Source organism: Saccopteryx bilineata, chromosome 5 (genome assembly GCF_036850765.1).
Source record: "Saccopteryx bilineata isolate mSacBil1 chromosome 5, mSacBil1_pri_phased_curated, whole genome shotgun sequence".
Lineage (NCBI taxonomy): Eukaryota > Metazoa > Chordata > Mammalia > Chiroptera > Emballonuridae > Saccopteryx > Saccopteryx bilineata.
Window position 1 is genome coordinate 4,206,509 of NC_089494.1, and position 16,101 is coordinate 4,222,609.

Consider the following 16,101-nt stretch of genomic DNA (forward strand, 5'->3'; position numbering starts at 1 on the left):
TGCAGGAAACCGAGTGGGCCAGCACCTCGATTCTGGACTGCCAGCCTCCAGAGCTGGGAGAAGGAAACGTCTGCTGTTTGGCCTGCGAGAAACAAGACGCGAGGGGTTCTACACCGTCCGTTTGCCGAGAGGCCTGTCCACAGAGAGACAAGTTCTGTGTTTAGTCACCACCTTCCTTTTTGTGTTTTGCACCCCTGGGACGAGGAACGACGCCTCCTCTCCGTGTGACGTGAAACCCGGCCGAGGGTCACCATTGCCAGGGCCGGAGCGGCGGGGGGAGGATGCAGCATGCGCGGCTGGGACACCCGAAAATAAAAGCCTCCGAGGCACCCTGGTTTCCTGAAGCCCCCGGACGCACGTGTCCGATGGGGAGGGCACAGACGGAGAGCGTGAGACCTGGACACGTCATCCCATGTTATTTTCTGAACACTGAGTTTCAGTTTGCTTCCTGCACTGACTGTGTGCTAACATGTAGGCGGCAGGGTCCAAGGTAGGCGGTGAGGTCCACGTCGAGAGAGCGCACAAGCCATCGGGACCGCGAGGCACGCATGAGTCGAACAGGACTGGCCCTGCCTCTCTGGGCTGCAGGACCGTGGGTCTCAGCGGACCCCATGCTCACACCTACCCCCCAAGTTCATCGCTGACTTCAGGGACGGCCAAAGAGCCCGACAGGACACCGCTAACATTTTGAGAACATCAAGAAAATGGCTCCGAGAGAAAATGTTGGCGTCCCCGAAAGCCAGCAGACTCTGGGCCTGCCAAGGGAGGCAGAATCCCACGCCCAGGCTGCCCAGAGGACAGTGTGTCGTCCCGAGCTCTGGGCACGGGCACCGGGGCGGTGAGCTGCTCATGCTGACCAAGCCCTCGGCAGGGAAAGCACCTCTAAGTTTAGGGAACAGGAAAGGCATCAAGGCCCACTGAAAATACCCACTTTTATTTATTTTAAGTGAGAGGGAGATAGTGAGGCAGACTACCACATGCGTCCCCACCAGGATCTACCTGGCAACCCCACCTGGGGTCTATGCTTGAGAATCGAGATATTTTTAGCACCTGAGGCTGATGCGCTTAGACCAACCAAGCTACCCTCAGTGCCTGCCCATGCTTTAGCCAGTCAGGCCACTGGCAGAGGGTAAGAAGGGGGAGGAGGATGGAGGGAGAAGATGACACTCTCTTCTCCTGTGTGCCCTGACTGGGAACAGAGCTTGGGATGTCCATATGCCGGGCCAACGCGCTACCCACTGAGCCAAACGGCCAGGGCCAAATATAATTATATATACTTTTAGAAAGGCACTCTGAGAGTGGTTTGCCTTCTTCAAAGGTGAATCCACCCTCCTGTACGGCAGGGGACCCAGGAGGGTGAGTCTGTCCCGTTTCCTCAGCAGTCTCCCCAGGCAACCCCCAGAGTTCCAAGCTACCTTGTAACAAGACTCATCCCGTATCTAACTCTTCCTATTCCAGGTGCTGGGGGCGCCTCGGGCCCCCCACAGGCTGTCTAGGTGGCCACGGCTCTGCTTCCTCCCCAGCGAGCCAACGCTGGGCACCCTGAGGGCAGGGGCCATTCCGGCACCTTTCCAAACAGCCCCGGGCAGAGCTCTCTCGCATGCCATCCGTGCTCACACGCACGTGCATGGGACTGAATCTAACTTTGTAGTTTGTGGGTACTTTAAAAGTAAAAAAAAAAAAAAAAAGGTACCAAAAACCCTCTTCCTGTTGTCGACAGTTCATCGTGATGGGAGCCCTCTGTTCTGGCTCCCCCTGCTGCGACCACTCCTCTTTGTTTATTCCCGGCCTGCTGGCTCCCACAAAGGATCTGTGCACGCCGACGGCTGCTGTGTGTTTGCGCTGGACGGACTCGGCCCTACGGGGTAGCTTTTGAGTCAATCGCGCCCCATCCACGGTGTCAACGTCTAGTCAACCCAGCTCTCCTCCATTCTAGGCAGCCGGTGCTCATGGGGGCCGGAGTCCCCACTGGAGAACTCTCTTTGGGAAAACAATCAGGTTGGTGGGCTACAGGCAGGTCCGTCAGCACACCTGGCGGCTCCGGTACCTTCTGGCCGGCCTCCTGGCTCCCGCGCCGGGGTGCTCGTCTCTGCACATGTCAGGTTTATTGTCCGGGCAGAAGTTCCGATTCTTGGTTTTTCACATTCAGTGTAATTAAGCTCTAGGCTCAACTAGTCAGATGCATGACTAACCTATGGGTTTGATGACAAGGAAGTTCAATTAAGAAGTCCTTCCTGTTACCGAAATTTACTACAGACTATGGAGCTTTCAAGGAGTTGATGATGGAGACTTTCTCGTTCCCCCTCCTTTCACTCAAGGTAGCTGCCATGCTGGTACGTGTGCAAATATCAGGAGGAAATCCAAGAGGGCTGCATGGAAGAGGTGCCTGCAGTATTTTCATAAATATCCCCCCTACACACACACACACACACACACACACACTTCCAGATAATACAAATTTAAACAAAAAACCACGAGGGCATTCCCTTGGCCCTGACTTCTTGCTGGTCAAATGTGCGCCATTGTACATAAACGGTGCCCAAGGAGAGAGCAAAGCAGAGGACATCATGGTAATATGACTTAAATAGCAAAAGAAGCAGAATGTCCTACCTTTACTGATGTGCAAACCCCTCACATAACCCAACAATGCCCCCAAAACCACACGACGGTCAACACAGCCCAGTGTCACAGCGTGACGGAGCCCCAGGGGGCCAGGCGTGTTCCTTTCTCGTCAAAGCGTGACGACACGGACGAGAAAATTAAAACTGTACAATGCTTCCCATGTAATTCTTTCTCTCCAAAGTGCCTTCCAAAACATCAACTAATGAATAAAAATATATGAAGAATACCAACCTCTGTTTCCTAGTTACCTAAGTGGACATGACACTTGGGGTTTGCCACTAACTTGGTCCCCACCACTGGCATTTTAAACGGCCTCCAACAGATGACATTTAACAAAAACACCATGCTTTTTTGCAGCAATGCTTTTTTTTAAGTAAGACAGCCAGTCCGTCCTAGACCTGCAGAACACAAAATGAAGTTCTATGACAGGTCAGCGCTCCCCAACTTTCAGGATGCGACGCTGCTCTGTCCGGCTTCTGAACAACCCACATCTGTGCCTTTTCAGCACCCAGCCTGAGACCCCGGGGGCACTTTCCAGTGTGTGTCTTTTTTTTTCTCTTCTTTTAATTGATTTTTGTAAGAGAGGAAAGGGGAGGGGAGAAGGGGGGAGAGAGAAAGAAAGAGAGACAGAAAGAGGGGGGGGGACCATTGCGGTTCCTGTATGTGCCCTGACCAGGGATCGAACTGGCAACCTGTGAGCTTCCAGACGATGATGCTCTAACCAACCCTGCTAGCTGGCCAGGGCAGGTGTGTGTCTCATCTCGAGGCCCCGCACAGCCGAGCCTTATTTCTGGTGTCTCCCACGGCACCACCCACGCCATGCCTCCCCCACGCCGGCTGCTGCAGAGTTGATGAGGACGGGAGACACGCATCACAATGTCAGGCTCTCCTTCCAAACAACGAAGGGACACCCAGTCCGGGCTGACCTCGGCAACCTGGAGCGAATGAAATGTGTAAGCCGGCTCCGGCGGGGGCCGCCCCTCGGACTGCCTGCTTGGTGGGGGCGGCCGTGGTCGGCCAATCATTTCCCAGCCGTGACGGGGAGGGGCCCGGGCTGCGACTCTCCCTTCGTCTAGAAGATAGTATTTCGGTACCCATCCAGGACCCGCCAGACCAGGGCTCTATAGAGCGCCGGGATGGACGAGCAAGGCATCTATTGATGACGAGGAAGATGAATCATTCCCTCCTGAGACCTTTGAACAAAGCCCTGGGAACCCCAAAAGGGGAAAAAGAGAAGAAAACACACCAACAGGATTTCTGCCAGACCCTCGTGTGTGGTAAGACAGGGTACACCCAGATGGGCCGTTTGAAAAAGAGCAAATCTGGGCTCCACAGCGCGGAGGCGTGAGGAGCTGTACAAAAGTCCCTGTCTTTGCCCGGAATCTGAGAAATATCAAGGAAACGACGCCGTCCGGCCCGCTCCTCGCCGCCTCAAAGCCGCTCTGCGCCACCTCAAAGCCGAGATTTCCGCCTGGTGGAAAGAGAGTTTGAGGCAGAGAATCAAGAGACCGTTCCATCGCCTACCAGCAACCTGACCCCGGACAAGGAAGCCACTTAACCTCTCCCCACTTCGTCCGTTTCACTGGGGAAGCAGGGAAATTAGCGCGATGCAAACGTGCATGCGTGTCAGGAGACTAACGAGAACCGCTTGCTCGGATTCGAGACGGCAGCCAGGGCCGCCGTTCCGTGTCGGGGGCCGTCCCCTTGCCCCGGGACCCCGGATGAGAAGACAGGAGAAAGCGCCAGCATTCACAGAGAACGCCCAGAGACGGCCTGTCGTTAAAGGTCTGCAGAACCCTCCCCCGCACCCCGCTGCCCAGGAGCTCTGCGGGCACACACACCTTCAACTTGGTTCTGGCCAGGAATACGGGTCCCTGGTGCTCTCGTCCTTCTAGGACCGGATTCCACTGCAATGGCCCAGCCGGTGCTGTGCCCACAGCAAGGGGCCTGCGCCTCTGCACCCCTGGCTCTTACAAAGTTTTCCTCTCGGGATCGGAATCAAAGTCCGTCTCCTTGAGGCTCCTACCCATCGGTCCCAATAAAACCCACTGGGACCATCCAGGACAAGTTGGGGCTGCCCTTCCGTCCTCTGAACACAGCCTGCACGCCTCCTCTGTGCCCCACACCCCGTCCTCTGCCACAACTCTGCTCCCCACGTTGCTCACTTCAAAGGTTCCCTGTAGGACCCGAGCCCAGCCTGGCCACCGTCCTTCCCAGGGTCCGCATGGACTTCCGACGGGCCACGCTCACCAGAGAGTACGGCGTCTCGGCCCAAACATGCATTTTCTTAAAGATGTTTCATAATTCTGAGCAAAACAAACCCAACTTAAAATCAAGAACAGTCACTATTCCCAAAGGTTCTATTAAGCAGGAATAATCTAGAAATGGAGATACACGAGGATTTCCTGGGCTTGGTCACGCAGCGGGGCAGGCAGGAGACCAGAGGCAGGGGGAGAGTGTGTTTAGGGCGCCTCTCTGGGGCTCCTTGTCCCTCTGGGTCACCACAGATCGGACACGTCCCGGGTTGAAGGCCACAGCTCTTGACTGAGGTCTTTCCAGACAGTTGTTTTTTTGGTCCTAATAAGTGCTCCTTCCATCCCCCGTTACACCCTTGGGGTTGTGACCACTGCTATGCAGCACGTCCCATAGCTCTGTAGACCGTCCCATTGCTAAGTCCTCTGGGTGACCCAGCTTCAGCGTTAAATTAAACCTAGTCATTTGTTCCCAGTGGGCTCTGTCAAAAACCATGTCATTCAACTACTTGATGAAATCTTCTCCCACACGTTTGTATGTCTGCCATTGAGACTTTTCAGCACGGGGTCAGGCAACAGACAACACGGGTGGTAACAGCCCTCCCACAGGAAAGAGAAACAGAGAGGTTCTCTTATAATTAAGACGGAACAGCATCCTTTAAAAGTGAAACACGCACAACTAACTAGTTTCAATCTCAAGAACAGCTTGCTGCTACCGACGTGGTTTGCACCACGTCCTCTAAGGAGTTGGAAGTTGTTGAGACTATTAAAAACAGCACTGAATCTTAAAGGGTCCCAACTGCAGGACGCAGGACGACTTCAGAGACGATAAAATGGAGGGGGGAGAAAAGTGCATCTTGGAAACAATGAAGTATGACTTGTCTTAGAAAAAGGACTCATTTATAGTTTTCCTAGGGAAAAATCACACATTTTCTTTTTAGAGAATGTGTTGTCTTATCTCCTATTGGAAAGATGTGAGGAGTCATTGGTAAATAGACTACCCGCCCTTAAATAGAAAGTGAGGCCGGTCTCTCCTCTCATCATTGGCGAGGAACTTCTAAACACACACCACTCTGACTCATCCTCCATGCTGGAGACACTACTGTGATTTCTAATTTGGGTGTTTCTATGGTATTTGGTGTCTATTTATGGCACGGTTATTTTTTGGGGGGAGGGGGTGTTGATAATCTGTCTGAACTTTGTCATCGGGTATTATCCGAAGCACAAGGTTCAATCCTAGTAACTCGGCGAGTGGGTTGGAAACACTGTGGGTGGATGTCCAACAAGCTCACGGTCACTTCTCAGACTTCCTTCAAACTCACTGGTTTGAACCAGCAGCCGGATTCAACGTGTGGTGTGGCTGCCGCTAACTCACGTGACAGCGGCATCTCACCCGTGTGGTTTTCGCCGTGCTGGCTGTGGGTGGGGGAACCGGGACAAGCGAGGTGTGTATAATGTAGTCACAGGCGGAACTGGCGGTCTGTTTCTGCCGAGTGGTGCTTTCGGATAGAGCCACTCGTTGGAAACACACAAGGAAGAAGTTAGATGCTCATGTGTGAAACGGGAGACCTGTCCCTAAAGCAACCTCACTCACCGCCCCTCCCTGGGTGTGAGGGGCACGTGTTCCCACTCTGCTGGGAGGCCAGGCTGTTTCTTGATCTCACCCCAGGCCTGAGTCCGGGTGGGGTGCGGCCATGCGCCTGGCTGGCGCCCTCTGCTGGACAGTGGTCTGAAGGAGCCTCTTCAACCCAGCCAAGTCCTCTTCCAAAGGGAAGTGCAGAGGCCCCTGGTGGGTGCTTTGATCCCCAATCACTGCTCCTCTCTGCTGACACAGCAGAACCGTCCCCTTTGATTGTAACGGGGGAAATTAGATTCTGTTGGCTAAACCTGGCGGCAGGAAGCCCACAGGAGGCAATGTGGTAAGAAACAGGAGCCGAGTAGAGTTTTCGGACACTTCCCCGCTCAGCCACCGTGAGGGCCCCAAACCTCGGTCTTCTTTGCGTATGAGGTGAGACCGTGCCCAACTCCCAGAACCAGGCGAACGCCACGCATTCAGCGTGTACAGCAGAAACTCTGTTCTTTCCTTGCCAATGTGCGCTCTGTGGGTTCACGGGCTCACCTCTGCACACAGGAAGGGGACAGGCCACTTTGTCACACGGCCACAGCTCATGGGCAACTTAGTTGTGAACAGTCAGGTAGACAGAGTGTGGTAGAAACAGGAAGAGATAGCAGCTAATTTCTTTTTTTTCCCCCTGAAGTGAGAGGAGGGGAGATAAAGAGACAGACTCCACATGAGCCCTGACTGGGATCCACCAGGTAACCCCATCAGGGGCCGGTGTGCTGCCCATCTGGGGCCATGCTTATTTTTAATAGCTCTGGAGCTATTTTTAGCACCTGAGGTGGAGGCTCCATGGAGCCACCCTCAGTGCCTGGGGCTGATGAGCTTGCCAGTTGAGCTATGGCTGTGGGAAGGGGGGAGAGAGAGAGAGAGAGAGAGAGAAAGGGGAGGGTGGAGAGAGGTGGAGAAGCAGATGGTAGTCTCTCCTGTGTGCCCTGAACAGGAATCAAACCTGGGACATCCACATGCCAGGCTGACATTCTTCCGCTGAGCCAACCAGCCAATGCCAACACCAGCTAATTTCTGAAGGCAGTCTGGGTATGTGGAGCCCTTGTTGCAAACAGACCCTTTTTACCATTGTTGGCCCCACAAATAATAATTCACGTCACTCAGCAACGTTTGGAAGTTTTCATTTCCCTCTGAAGTATGTCTTTGCCTGGCTTACGAAAACTGCATGAATTCTACCTCTCCGAATGTGGTGTGTGTGCACCTGTATGTGAGCGTGCGTGTGTGTGTGCGCGTCTGTATAAGCGGGGGCAGGGGGAACTGCCAATCCAGCAGAAGGAGTCACTTTAAGAAGGTCACATGCAGCATCATGGAGAATGAAAACTGAGGACCGGAGAAGTCAAAGCAGACCCCGCGCAAGCCGTGGCCCCGGGGGTATTCATGGAGCGGACCCCGCACAAGCCGTGGCCCCGGGGGTATTCATGGAGCAGACCCCGTGCAAGCCGTGGCCCCGGGGGTATTCATGGAGCGGACCCCGCACAAGCCGTGGCCCCGGGGGTATTCATGGAGCAGACCCCGCGCAAGCCGTGGCCCCGGGGGTATTCATGGAGCGGACCCCGCGCAAGCCGTGGCCCCGGGGGTATTCATGGAGCAGACCCCGCACAAGCCGTGGCCCCGGGGGTATTCATGGAGCGGACCCCGCGCAAGCCGTGGCCCCGGGGGTATTCATGGAGCGGACCCCGCGCAAGCCGTGGCCCCGGGGGTATTCATGGAGCGGACCCCGCGCAAGCCGTGGCCCCGGGGGTATTCATGGAGCGGACCCCGCGCAAGCCGTGGCCCCGGGGGTATTCATGGAGCGGACCCCGCGCAAGCCGTGGCCCCGGGGGTATTCATGGAGCGGACCCCGCGCAAGCCGTGGCCCCGGGGGTATTCATGGAGCGGACCCCGCGCAAGCCGTGGCCCCGGGGGTATTCATGGAGCGGACCCCGCGCAAGCCGTGGCCCCGGGGGTATTCATGGAGCGGACCCCGCGCAAGCCGTGGCCCCGGGGGTATTCATGGAGCGGACCCCGCGCAAGCCGTGGCCCCGGGGGTATTCATGGAGCAGACCCCGCGCAAGCCGTGGCCCCGGGGGTATTCATGGAGCAGACCCCGCGCAAGCCGTGGCCCCGGGGGTATTCATGGAGCTGGACCCTGATGGGGGGCTGCTGGGTGAGAATTAAGTCCCAGTTTGAGAGAAGATTCCTAAGTCAGGAGAGGCGAGTTTCTATCAGGGTCAGGGAACACACGGACCCTCGGAGGGAAGTGGACACTGTCGGCCCCGGGGGCTGTGAGAACCAGAGAATCGAGCAGGCACATGACGGGGACACCAGCTTTGTCACCTGCCAAGTGACGGCTGCCGGAAGGTCCCATAATGCATTTGATGGGATAATCCCGAGCATCGGTTGGTGACTTGGTGACGGTGACGAGAAGGTCCGGAGGGCCCTCGCGTGCAGTCTCGCGCACAGGAAACACCACGTGGCTGCGCACCTGTTTCTCCGGGCGCGTGACGTCACAGGTGTGAAGACACCAGTAGGTGGGCTTCCCGAGTCACGGCCCCCCCCACGACGTCCCCGGGAGACCTTACCTTCCGCGGTGCCCGACAGCCCGTCGGCTTTGAAGTTGCTGGTGCTTTTCTTCCTCCTGTGCTTCTTTCTGTTGGCGTGAGGGGAGGGGGGCGGGTCGAGCTTGGGGCTGGTGGTGCTGGAGATGCTGGGGCTGGAGCACACGGAGTCGCCCAGCCCCGCGTCTGCGCCGGACCGGAAAAGGCAAAACAGAGGCAGCATTAGCACCCCTAGTGGGCTCCACGCTGCGAATACCACAACACTGCACCCTCCGCGACCAGGGCCAGCCCTGCGGGCAAGACGCTGCTGGAGCGCTCTATGTATTACACAGTGTGCCATCGGCGAGGCGGCCCGGAGCGGCCCCTGTATGATTTCCACGTTACACGAGATATTACCCACGTTCCCCCATGTATAAGACGCACCCTTTGTTGTATACATTTTATGATAAATAAAATTTGAGTTCAATTAACTTTACATAATACATTTTTTTTCCCCTTCAAATTTCGAGCCCCCCAGCCTGATCTGTGGTGGCGCAGTGGATAAAGTATCGACCTGGAACACTGAGGTTGACGGTTAGAAACCCTGAGCTTGCCTGGTCAAGGCACATATGGGAGTTGATGCTTCCTGCTCCTCCCCCTTCTCTCTCTCTCTTCCCCCTCCACCTCTCTTAAAAAAAAATTCGAGCCCCCAAATTAAGGGGCGTCTTATACATGGGAGTGTCTTATGCATGGGGAAATACGGTGTACCTATAACATAACACGAGATTCCCGGACCTCGGGAAGTCCAGGTCTAAAGGATCCTGAAGGTAGTCAATAGGTACTTCCAACAGACTTCCAGTTATAAGATCACTAAGCTGTGCTATACGACAGAGTAATCCAGTTAGAGCACACGGAACATCCTCACGTCTGTGGTATAAGATAGTGTTAACGCCGTTCCGTATATTTGAAAGTTGGCAAGAGGACGGATATTAAAAGCTCCCATCACAAGAAGAAACTCATTGTAACTATGGTGATGGATGTAACTAGGCTCCTGCACCCTTGGTCTGGTCCCTACCCCCCAGGTCTCGACGGGGTGCACAGTTCAGGGGGTCTCTCTCCTTCCAGCTCCCTCCCCCTTTAAGCCGCCCTGGTCTTTCATAATACTAACCTTCTAAAAGTAGTGATTCCTACCTGTATTTTTAAAACTCTAGACCCCAGGAACTATCAGGAAAGCTGTAGAAATCTCAGGAAGAAAAGGCTAGCCTAAATTAATATTTGCATGCAATCCCAGAGGGTCCAGAAAGAAGCTGACTGATGTTGCTAAGGCATTGAGAGACCCCCACCACATTGTTCACCGTCCGCAGGCGACCTTGTGACATGTGATTTAATTCATAAACCTTGTAACGAATATTTTTGATTTCTTTCTAATACTTTCTGCCCCAAGTCTTCGCTCTCTGACCCCATCCTCTCTGACAAGTGTTAAAGACCCCCCCAGCCCCCACGATGGGGGTTGTGACCACCATGGGAAACCTGTTCCCAGTGACTGTCCCAGCTGTCACTGAGCTGGATTCTGGTCACGGAGGCGGGTGAGGGGGACAGGCCGAGACAGCTGCCCTCTACGCATCCACTCGGTCCAATGCACCGTGATCCCTCCCAGCGAGGAGTCTTAACCCTGATGTCACGCCACTTTGCATCTCTGAGCTCCTACGGATCCTAAAGTTGGGGCTTCCTGTGGGTCACCCGGATGGAGCTGGCACGCCCGTTTCCCAGGACAGTGACAGGGGCTCCCCCACCCCATCGTGAGCTGGACCATGCTGAGCACAGGGCAGTGACAGGGGCTCCCCCACCCCATCGTGAGCTGGACCATGCTGAGCACAGGGCAGTGACAGGGGCTCCCCCACCCCATCGTGAGCTGGGCCATGCTGAGCACAGGGCAGTGACAGGGGCTCCCCCACCCCATCGTGAGCTGGACCATGCTGAGCACAGGGCAGTGACAGGGGCTCCCCCACCCCATCGTGAGCTGGGCCATGCTGAGCACAGGGCAGTGACAGGGGCTCCCCCACCCCATCGTGAGCTGGACCATGCTGAGCACAGGGCAGTGACAGGGGCTCCCCCACCCCATCGTGAGCTGGACCGTGCTGAGCACAGGGCAGTGACAGGGGCTCCCCCACCCCATCGTGAGCTGGGCTATGCTGAGCACAGGGCAGTGACAGGGGCTCCCCCACCCCATCGTGAGCTGGGCTATGCTGAGCACAGGGCAGTGACAGGGGCTCCCCCACCCCATCGTGAGCTGGGCCATGCTGAGCACAGGGCAGTGACAGGGGCTCCCCCAGCACAGGGCAGTGACAGGGGCTCCCCCACCCCATCGTGAGCTGGACCATGCTGAGCACAGGGCAGTGACAGGGGCTCCCCCAGCACAGGGCAGTGACAGGGCTCCCCCACCCCATCGTGAGCTGGACCGTGCTGGGCACAGGGCAGTGACAGGGGCTCCCCCACCCCATCGTGAGCTGGACCATGCTGGGCACAGGGCAGTGACAGGGGCTCCCCCACCCCATCATCCCCATCATGAGCTGGACCATGCTGGGCACAGGGCAGTGACAGGGGCTCCCCCACCCCATCGTGAGCTGGACCATGCTGGGCACAGGGCAGCGGCGCCCCACTGTTACCCACAAGGTCCCCGGGTCCCTTCCATGACCCCACAGTCCCTTATACAGGTGTGTTTGTGCCCATGTCCCCTTCTGAGGTACTTGGAACGCACACAGCAACACCGGTGTCCTGGGTGGAGGGTGCATGCTGTATTTCTGGAGCTCCAGGCTTCCCCATGACTCTTTCCATCCCCCTGCGCGCTGCCAGCACGCGGTCCGGAACGCTGGGGCTCGGAGCCATCAGGTCGCCGCCTAGGGTAAGGCCCAGGCCCCACACTGGGGCCTCCCTTACAGCTGCCTGAGCAGTTCCTGCCTGTTCCGAGCACGCCACTCTGCATATCAAGGGCACAGATACTGAACGAGACAGGGCCTCGAATCTTGGGAAGCAACGTCTCCAGCCAGAAGCCTGGGAGAGCCATGACGGAACAGAAACAGACCCAGAGACCCCACGCTGCCTCTGCCCCCAGCTCCTCCACCCTGAACTTGCCCAGGAGAAGCCCGGCCCCAACCCTGACAGCTCCTGAGCCGAGGGCTAGGCGGGCACCCACCTTGCGCACATCTCGACAGGGACCCAGTTCAGAGGCCCCCCCGGGACTGACTGAACCGCACCGGGGTCCGGCTCGGAATCCACCTGTCTGGACCCGAAAATGACGGGTATCTGTGTGTTCCGGGGGCATCTCCCTCCCTCCCTCCCAGCTGCAGACGGCCTCCCAAAGGGATTGACAGGGACCTGGCAAATCTCGTTGCCAAACCTTCTGAGTGTCTTGAAATATCTGCAATTCAGGGAGAAATTCCTGACTCAGTTGATGCGAGTGGCTAAGCGGCCACCCGGAGAAGGACATCCTTGGGAGTCGGGACGCCCCCGCCCTTTCGGGACGGACAGAGGGAGCTGAGGGAGCTCCGTGCATGATCGTGGAGTTAAGCCCCACGGGGCGCTGGCCTGTGTTTTCGAGCAGCGCGCACACAGGTGGGCGGCACTGCGCTTTGGCGTAGAATAGAGAGGAGGCAGCCCTGTGGTCTGAAACTGACCGTGAGCATGCCCAGTGTCCAACCACGGCTGTGTACGCTCCCAGCGGTCTGGGACCTGATGTCGGCGAGCAGCTAAGACCGGGAACCAGTCTCTTTATGCTGCCCAACAATCTCCCGTCAGGATGCCTATGCCCGCCGCCAGGCCTCCCGAGCACACGACGCTCCGCGAGCCGGCGCCGTCCAGGCTCCGGGGACAAGAATGCCCGTCGAGTCTCCTGCTTGAGGACCCCGGGGAGGGCTCGTGTTCTAGGCACGCTGCCCGAGCGGAGGGTGGAGGCGGGCGGGCGGCGAGCGTGTTGATGGCACGGATGTGAACGGATGTGACCGAGTGCCACCTGCGGGCAGAGGGGTCACGCGAGGGGCCGTGTGCACGCCCACCCTCACTGGGTCCAGCCAGGCTGGCCACCCTACGGCCTCCTTTGAAGGGGGGGATGGGGACCACTGCGGGGCCACCAGGACCCAGGGGGAGGGCTCACAGGGAGACAGAGGCCCCGCTGAGTTGGCAGGGCGCCCAGGGGCGGGGCCGGGGGCAGAGAGGAGCAGAACAGTGGAAGTTCGCCCAGCCACGGCGGGGAAGGAGGTGAGCTGTATGGTGACCCAGGGTTGTCACAGAGTAACATGACCCACAACGCTGGGGCCAGAGAGCGGCCTCTGTCAGCTCTGTCACCCCCTCAGACTAGCAGGAGCGCGGACAGAGTAACGGATGTCCACCCAGCACCCTGCAACTCGCGACGTGACTCCCAGCGGCCGTCCTGTTTGCGGCTCGTGGGGCGGCGGTGCCCCAGGGTCAGCACCAAGGAAGCCCCCTGAGCAACGACAAGCCAGGCAGCGACTTCGCAGGGCCCCTGGGGCTGGAGGCGAAGCCCCCTCGCTCCCCACTGTCCCCTCCCATCCCAGCCAGCGCCCCACACGCTGTGGCCTGGCCCCTGGACACGGGGTTCCCAGTGTGTGGCTGGAGGAAGGACAGTGAGCAGCGTGGGGGCCACTCGGAACTGGGCGCTGTGGTGGGCGGGCCGAGGGGGGGCAGCCAGGGGTGACCGGCTGGGCGAGGACAGGCCGCTGCCACCCATCCCCTCCGTCCCCGGAGGACGCTCCGCGTGCTGGGCCCAGGAGTGCTGGCTGCGGCCCAGAGCACCAATGACAGCCACGGCCCCGGGAAGGGGACACGGAGGACAGTATGTCAGAGGCCTAGGAGGGAGGGGTGTGGCCTGGGTCAGCGAGGCTGGGGCCAGAGGCAGGAGGCCAGCGGGGGCAGAGACTGCGGCCTGGGGGCTCACGTGGAGAAGGCCACGGATTCCAGTCCATGGGGCCTGAGCCCCGTGCCCGGATATTAATGCCCCCTGGCCCCGCGGTCTTGACAACTCGCTTCCGAGAGATGTTGTTGAATGTTCTTCACTTTAAAACGCGAGTGCTCCAAATGCACAAGGCTTCCACGCCGTGCCCGCCTGTGCGGGACAACGCCCCTGCCTGACGAGGTGTCCCTCGTGGTGAGGGAGGCCCCTGACGCCCAGCCTCAGACGCTGCAAATGAGCTCCAGCTGCAGCCTCCTGAAGGCCTGCAAACAGCGCGTTTCATTGTGTATCAATTACAGGGCCCTGCGATGGGCAGCGGCCCCTGCCGGCCAGCCGCGTTGACCACGGAGAGGGGAGAGGGGAGAGGCGAAGAGTAGAAAGGCAGTGGAATTAAACAGAACAAGCGGGTCCCTGCTCCAGGCCTAAGGCGGCCCTGACGGGTGGGCGGCGGCCGGGTGGGGTGAGGTGGGGGTGGTGCTGGGGGACAGGCTGAACAGGCCGCTCCACCGCCATCCCTGCATGCGCTGAGCGTCAGCCATTAGTTCTTCCCAATCGGGCATCAATGTGCAACGCACACCCCAAAAAATATATAATCCGAGCAATAACCATAACAATCTGCAGTCTCTCCGAGCTTCGGTACGTGAAGTATGAGGCCGGCGGCCGCCGCGGTCCTCACTCGGGGAGCTGACAAGCATGACTGGAAGGATAAAATAACACTCCTTCCGCATAAATATCAGGCAGGCCGCCCGAGACTGATGGGCCCGGGATGGATTCTCGGCTATCATTCCGGCAGACAGGCCCAAGGACACTCATAACTTATTTTACAATCATTTAGTTTCAGCTCAAGTGGAAAACGTGACAACTCATCTCTGCTGACAAGATGTCATATCGAACCTTACAATTAACTCTCCTCTGATTATCTGCCCAGCCGATCATTAGCTGGGCCGTTTCTGATGGACTGTTGCAGGGAGCTCGCCTCGGCGATCGCCGTCACCGCCAGGTGTGTGGATTGCTTTTTGATGTCCCGGCTGAACTCCAGCAGACCCGGCTCCGTGTGTGCGGGTGGGCGGGGGGGGGGGGGCATGTGGGGCCCCGGCTCCCACTGCCCCCGCGTCTGGAGAGCAGTCTGCGGAGGGAGGGAGGGAGGTGTCCTTCTGCACTGTCCCCGCCGCTGTGGTGACCGCAACCAGGGCCGTGGCCACGGCCACGGGCCCTCCGGACGCACGCCCCAGTCCCTGCCAAGGTCAGAGGTCAGGCCCTTTCCCCAGAGTTGGAGGCTGTAGGTCAGGGAGCCCTGAGCTGCCTGGAGAGGCACCAGCCACACCACTCCTCCGTGGTGGGCCTGACATGGAGAAGGGACACTGAGCATTTGCAGCAGGGAGTCACCCACGCCATCTGGGAGGAGCTGCTCATGGTCCTGAAGGCTGGCCAACTGTGAAGTTCCTATGTGCTGATTAAAGATACAAAATGACTGAAATGCCCAGTCACAAGAAACAGGCACCTTTGTGGGGCGGGGGGGGGGGGAGACAGGTGTCTGCGTATCTGCTCTGGTTCTCGCTTTCCCATTGACCCTCACTCACTCCTCTGGCACTGATTAGAGATGATCAATTAGCAAAAATCCTTTTTTTTTTATGTTAAAAGAATTCAAAACGATCAGAGACAGGGCTATCTGCCGGTGCCGTGGTGGGGGCGGGGAGCCGTTGGGGGCTGAGGCCTTCGAAACCCTCAAGAGGACGTCGCTGCCCAGCACTCGCAAATTAAAAAGCGCGCCTTATCCGTCGGAGACAAGACCTAGCGCAGAAAGCTCTCTTGGATCCTGAATCCGGGCTCCGCGCTCCTTCTGAAGGGGGAGAGAGATGCGCAGGCCGGTAAATAAAGGAGGGGCCCCCTCTGTCCCCCGAGGAAATCACAACATCCCGGCCTCTGTGAAAAGGGGAGCGTGGAGGGGAGTTCAAAACCTCGCCCTTCGAGGGGTCCCTTTGACGGCGGGCTTTCAGCAGGGGGAGGCGGGCGCTCTTCCCCTTTCTCTGAAGAGGCTTCAGAACCGGGCACATTGTCCGGCTCCCTCTGCCGCTCGCGGGGCGCGCACAAAGGTGGCTCGGTGTCAGAAGCGGGGGC

General features: G+C 58.0%; 1 protein-coding gene across 8 annotated transcripts in view; it reads right to left on the reverse strand.

Annotated features, from left to right (window-relative positions):
- AGAP1 (ArfGAP with GTPase domain, ankyrin repeat and PH domain 1) overlaps positions 1-16,101 on the reverse strand; it is a 520,801-nt gene that overhangs the window by 108,380 nt on the left and 396,320 nt on the right. For 5 of the 8 annotated variants that reach the window (XM_066233629.1, XM_066233635.1, XM_066233634.1 and 2 more), the window contains one exon: positions 9,063-9,224. The exons of the other annotated variants lie outside the window; for them this stretch is intronic. In XM_066233629.1, coding sequence (XP_066089726.1) covers positions 9,063-9,224 — 162 coding nt within the window. The remainder of the gene's footprint in view (positions 1-9,062; positions 9,225-16,101) is intronic. 8 annotated transcript variants of the gene reach the window in all.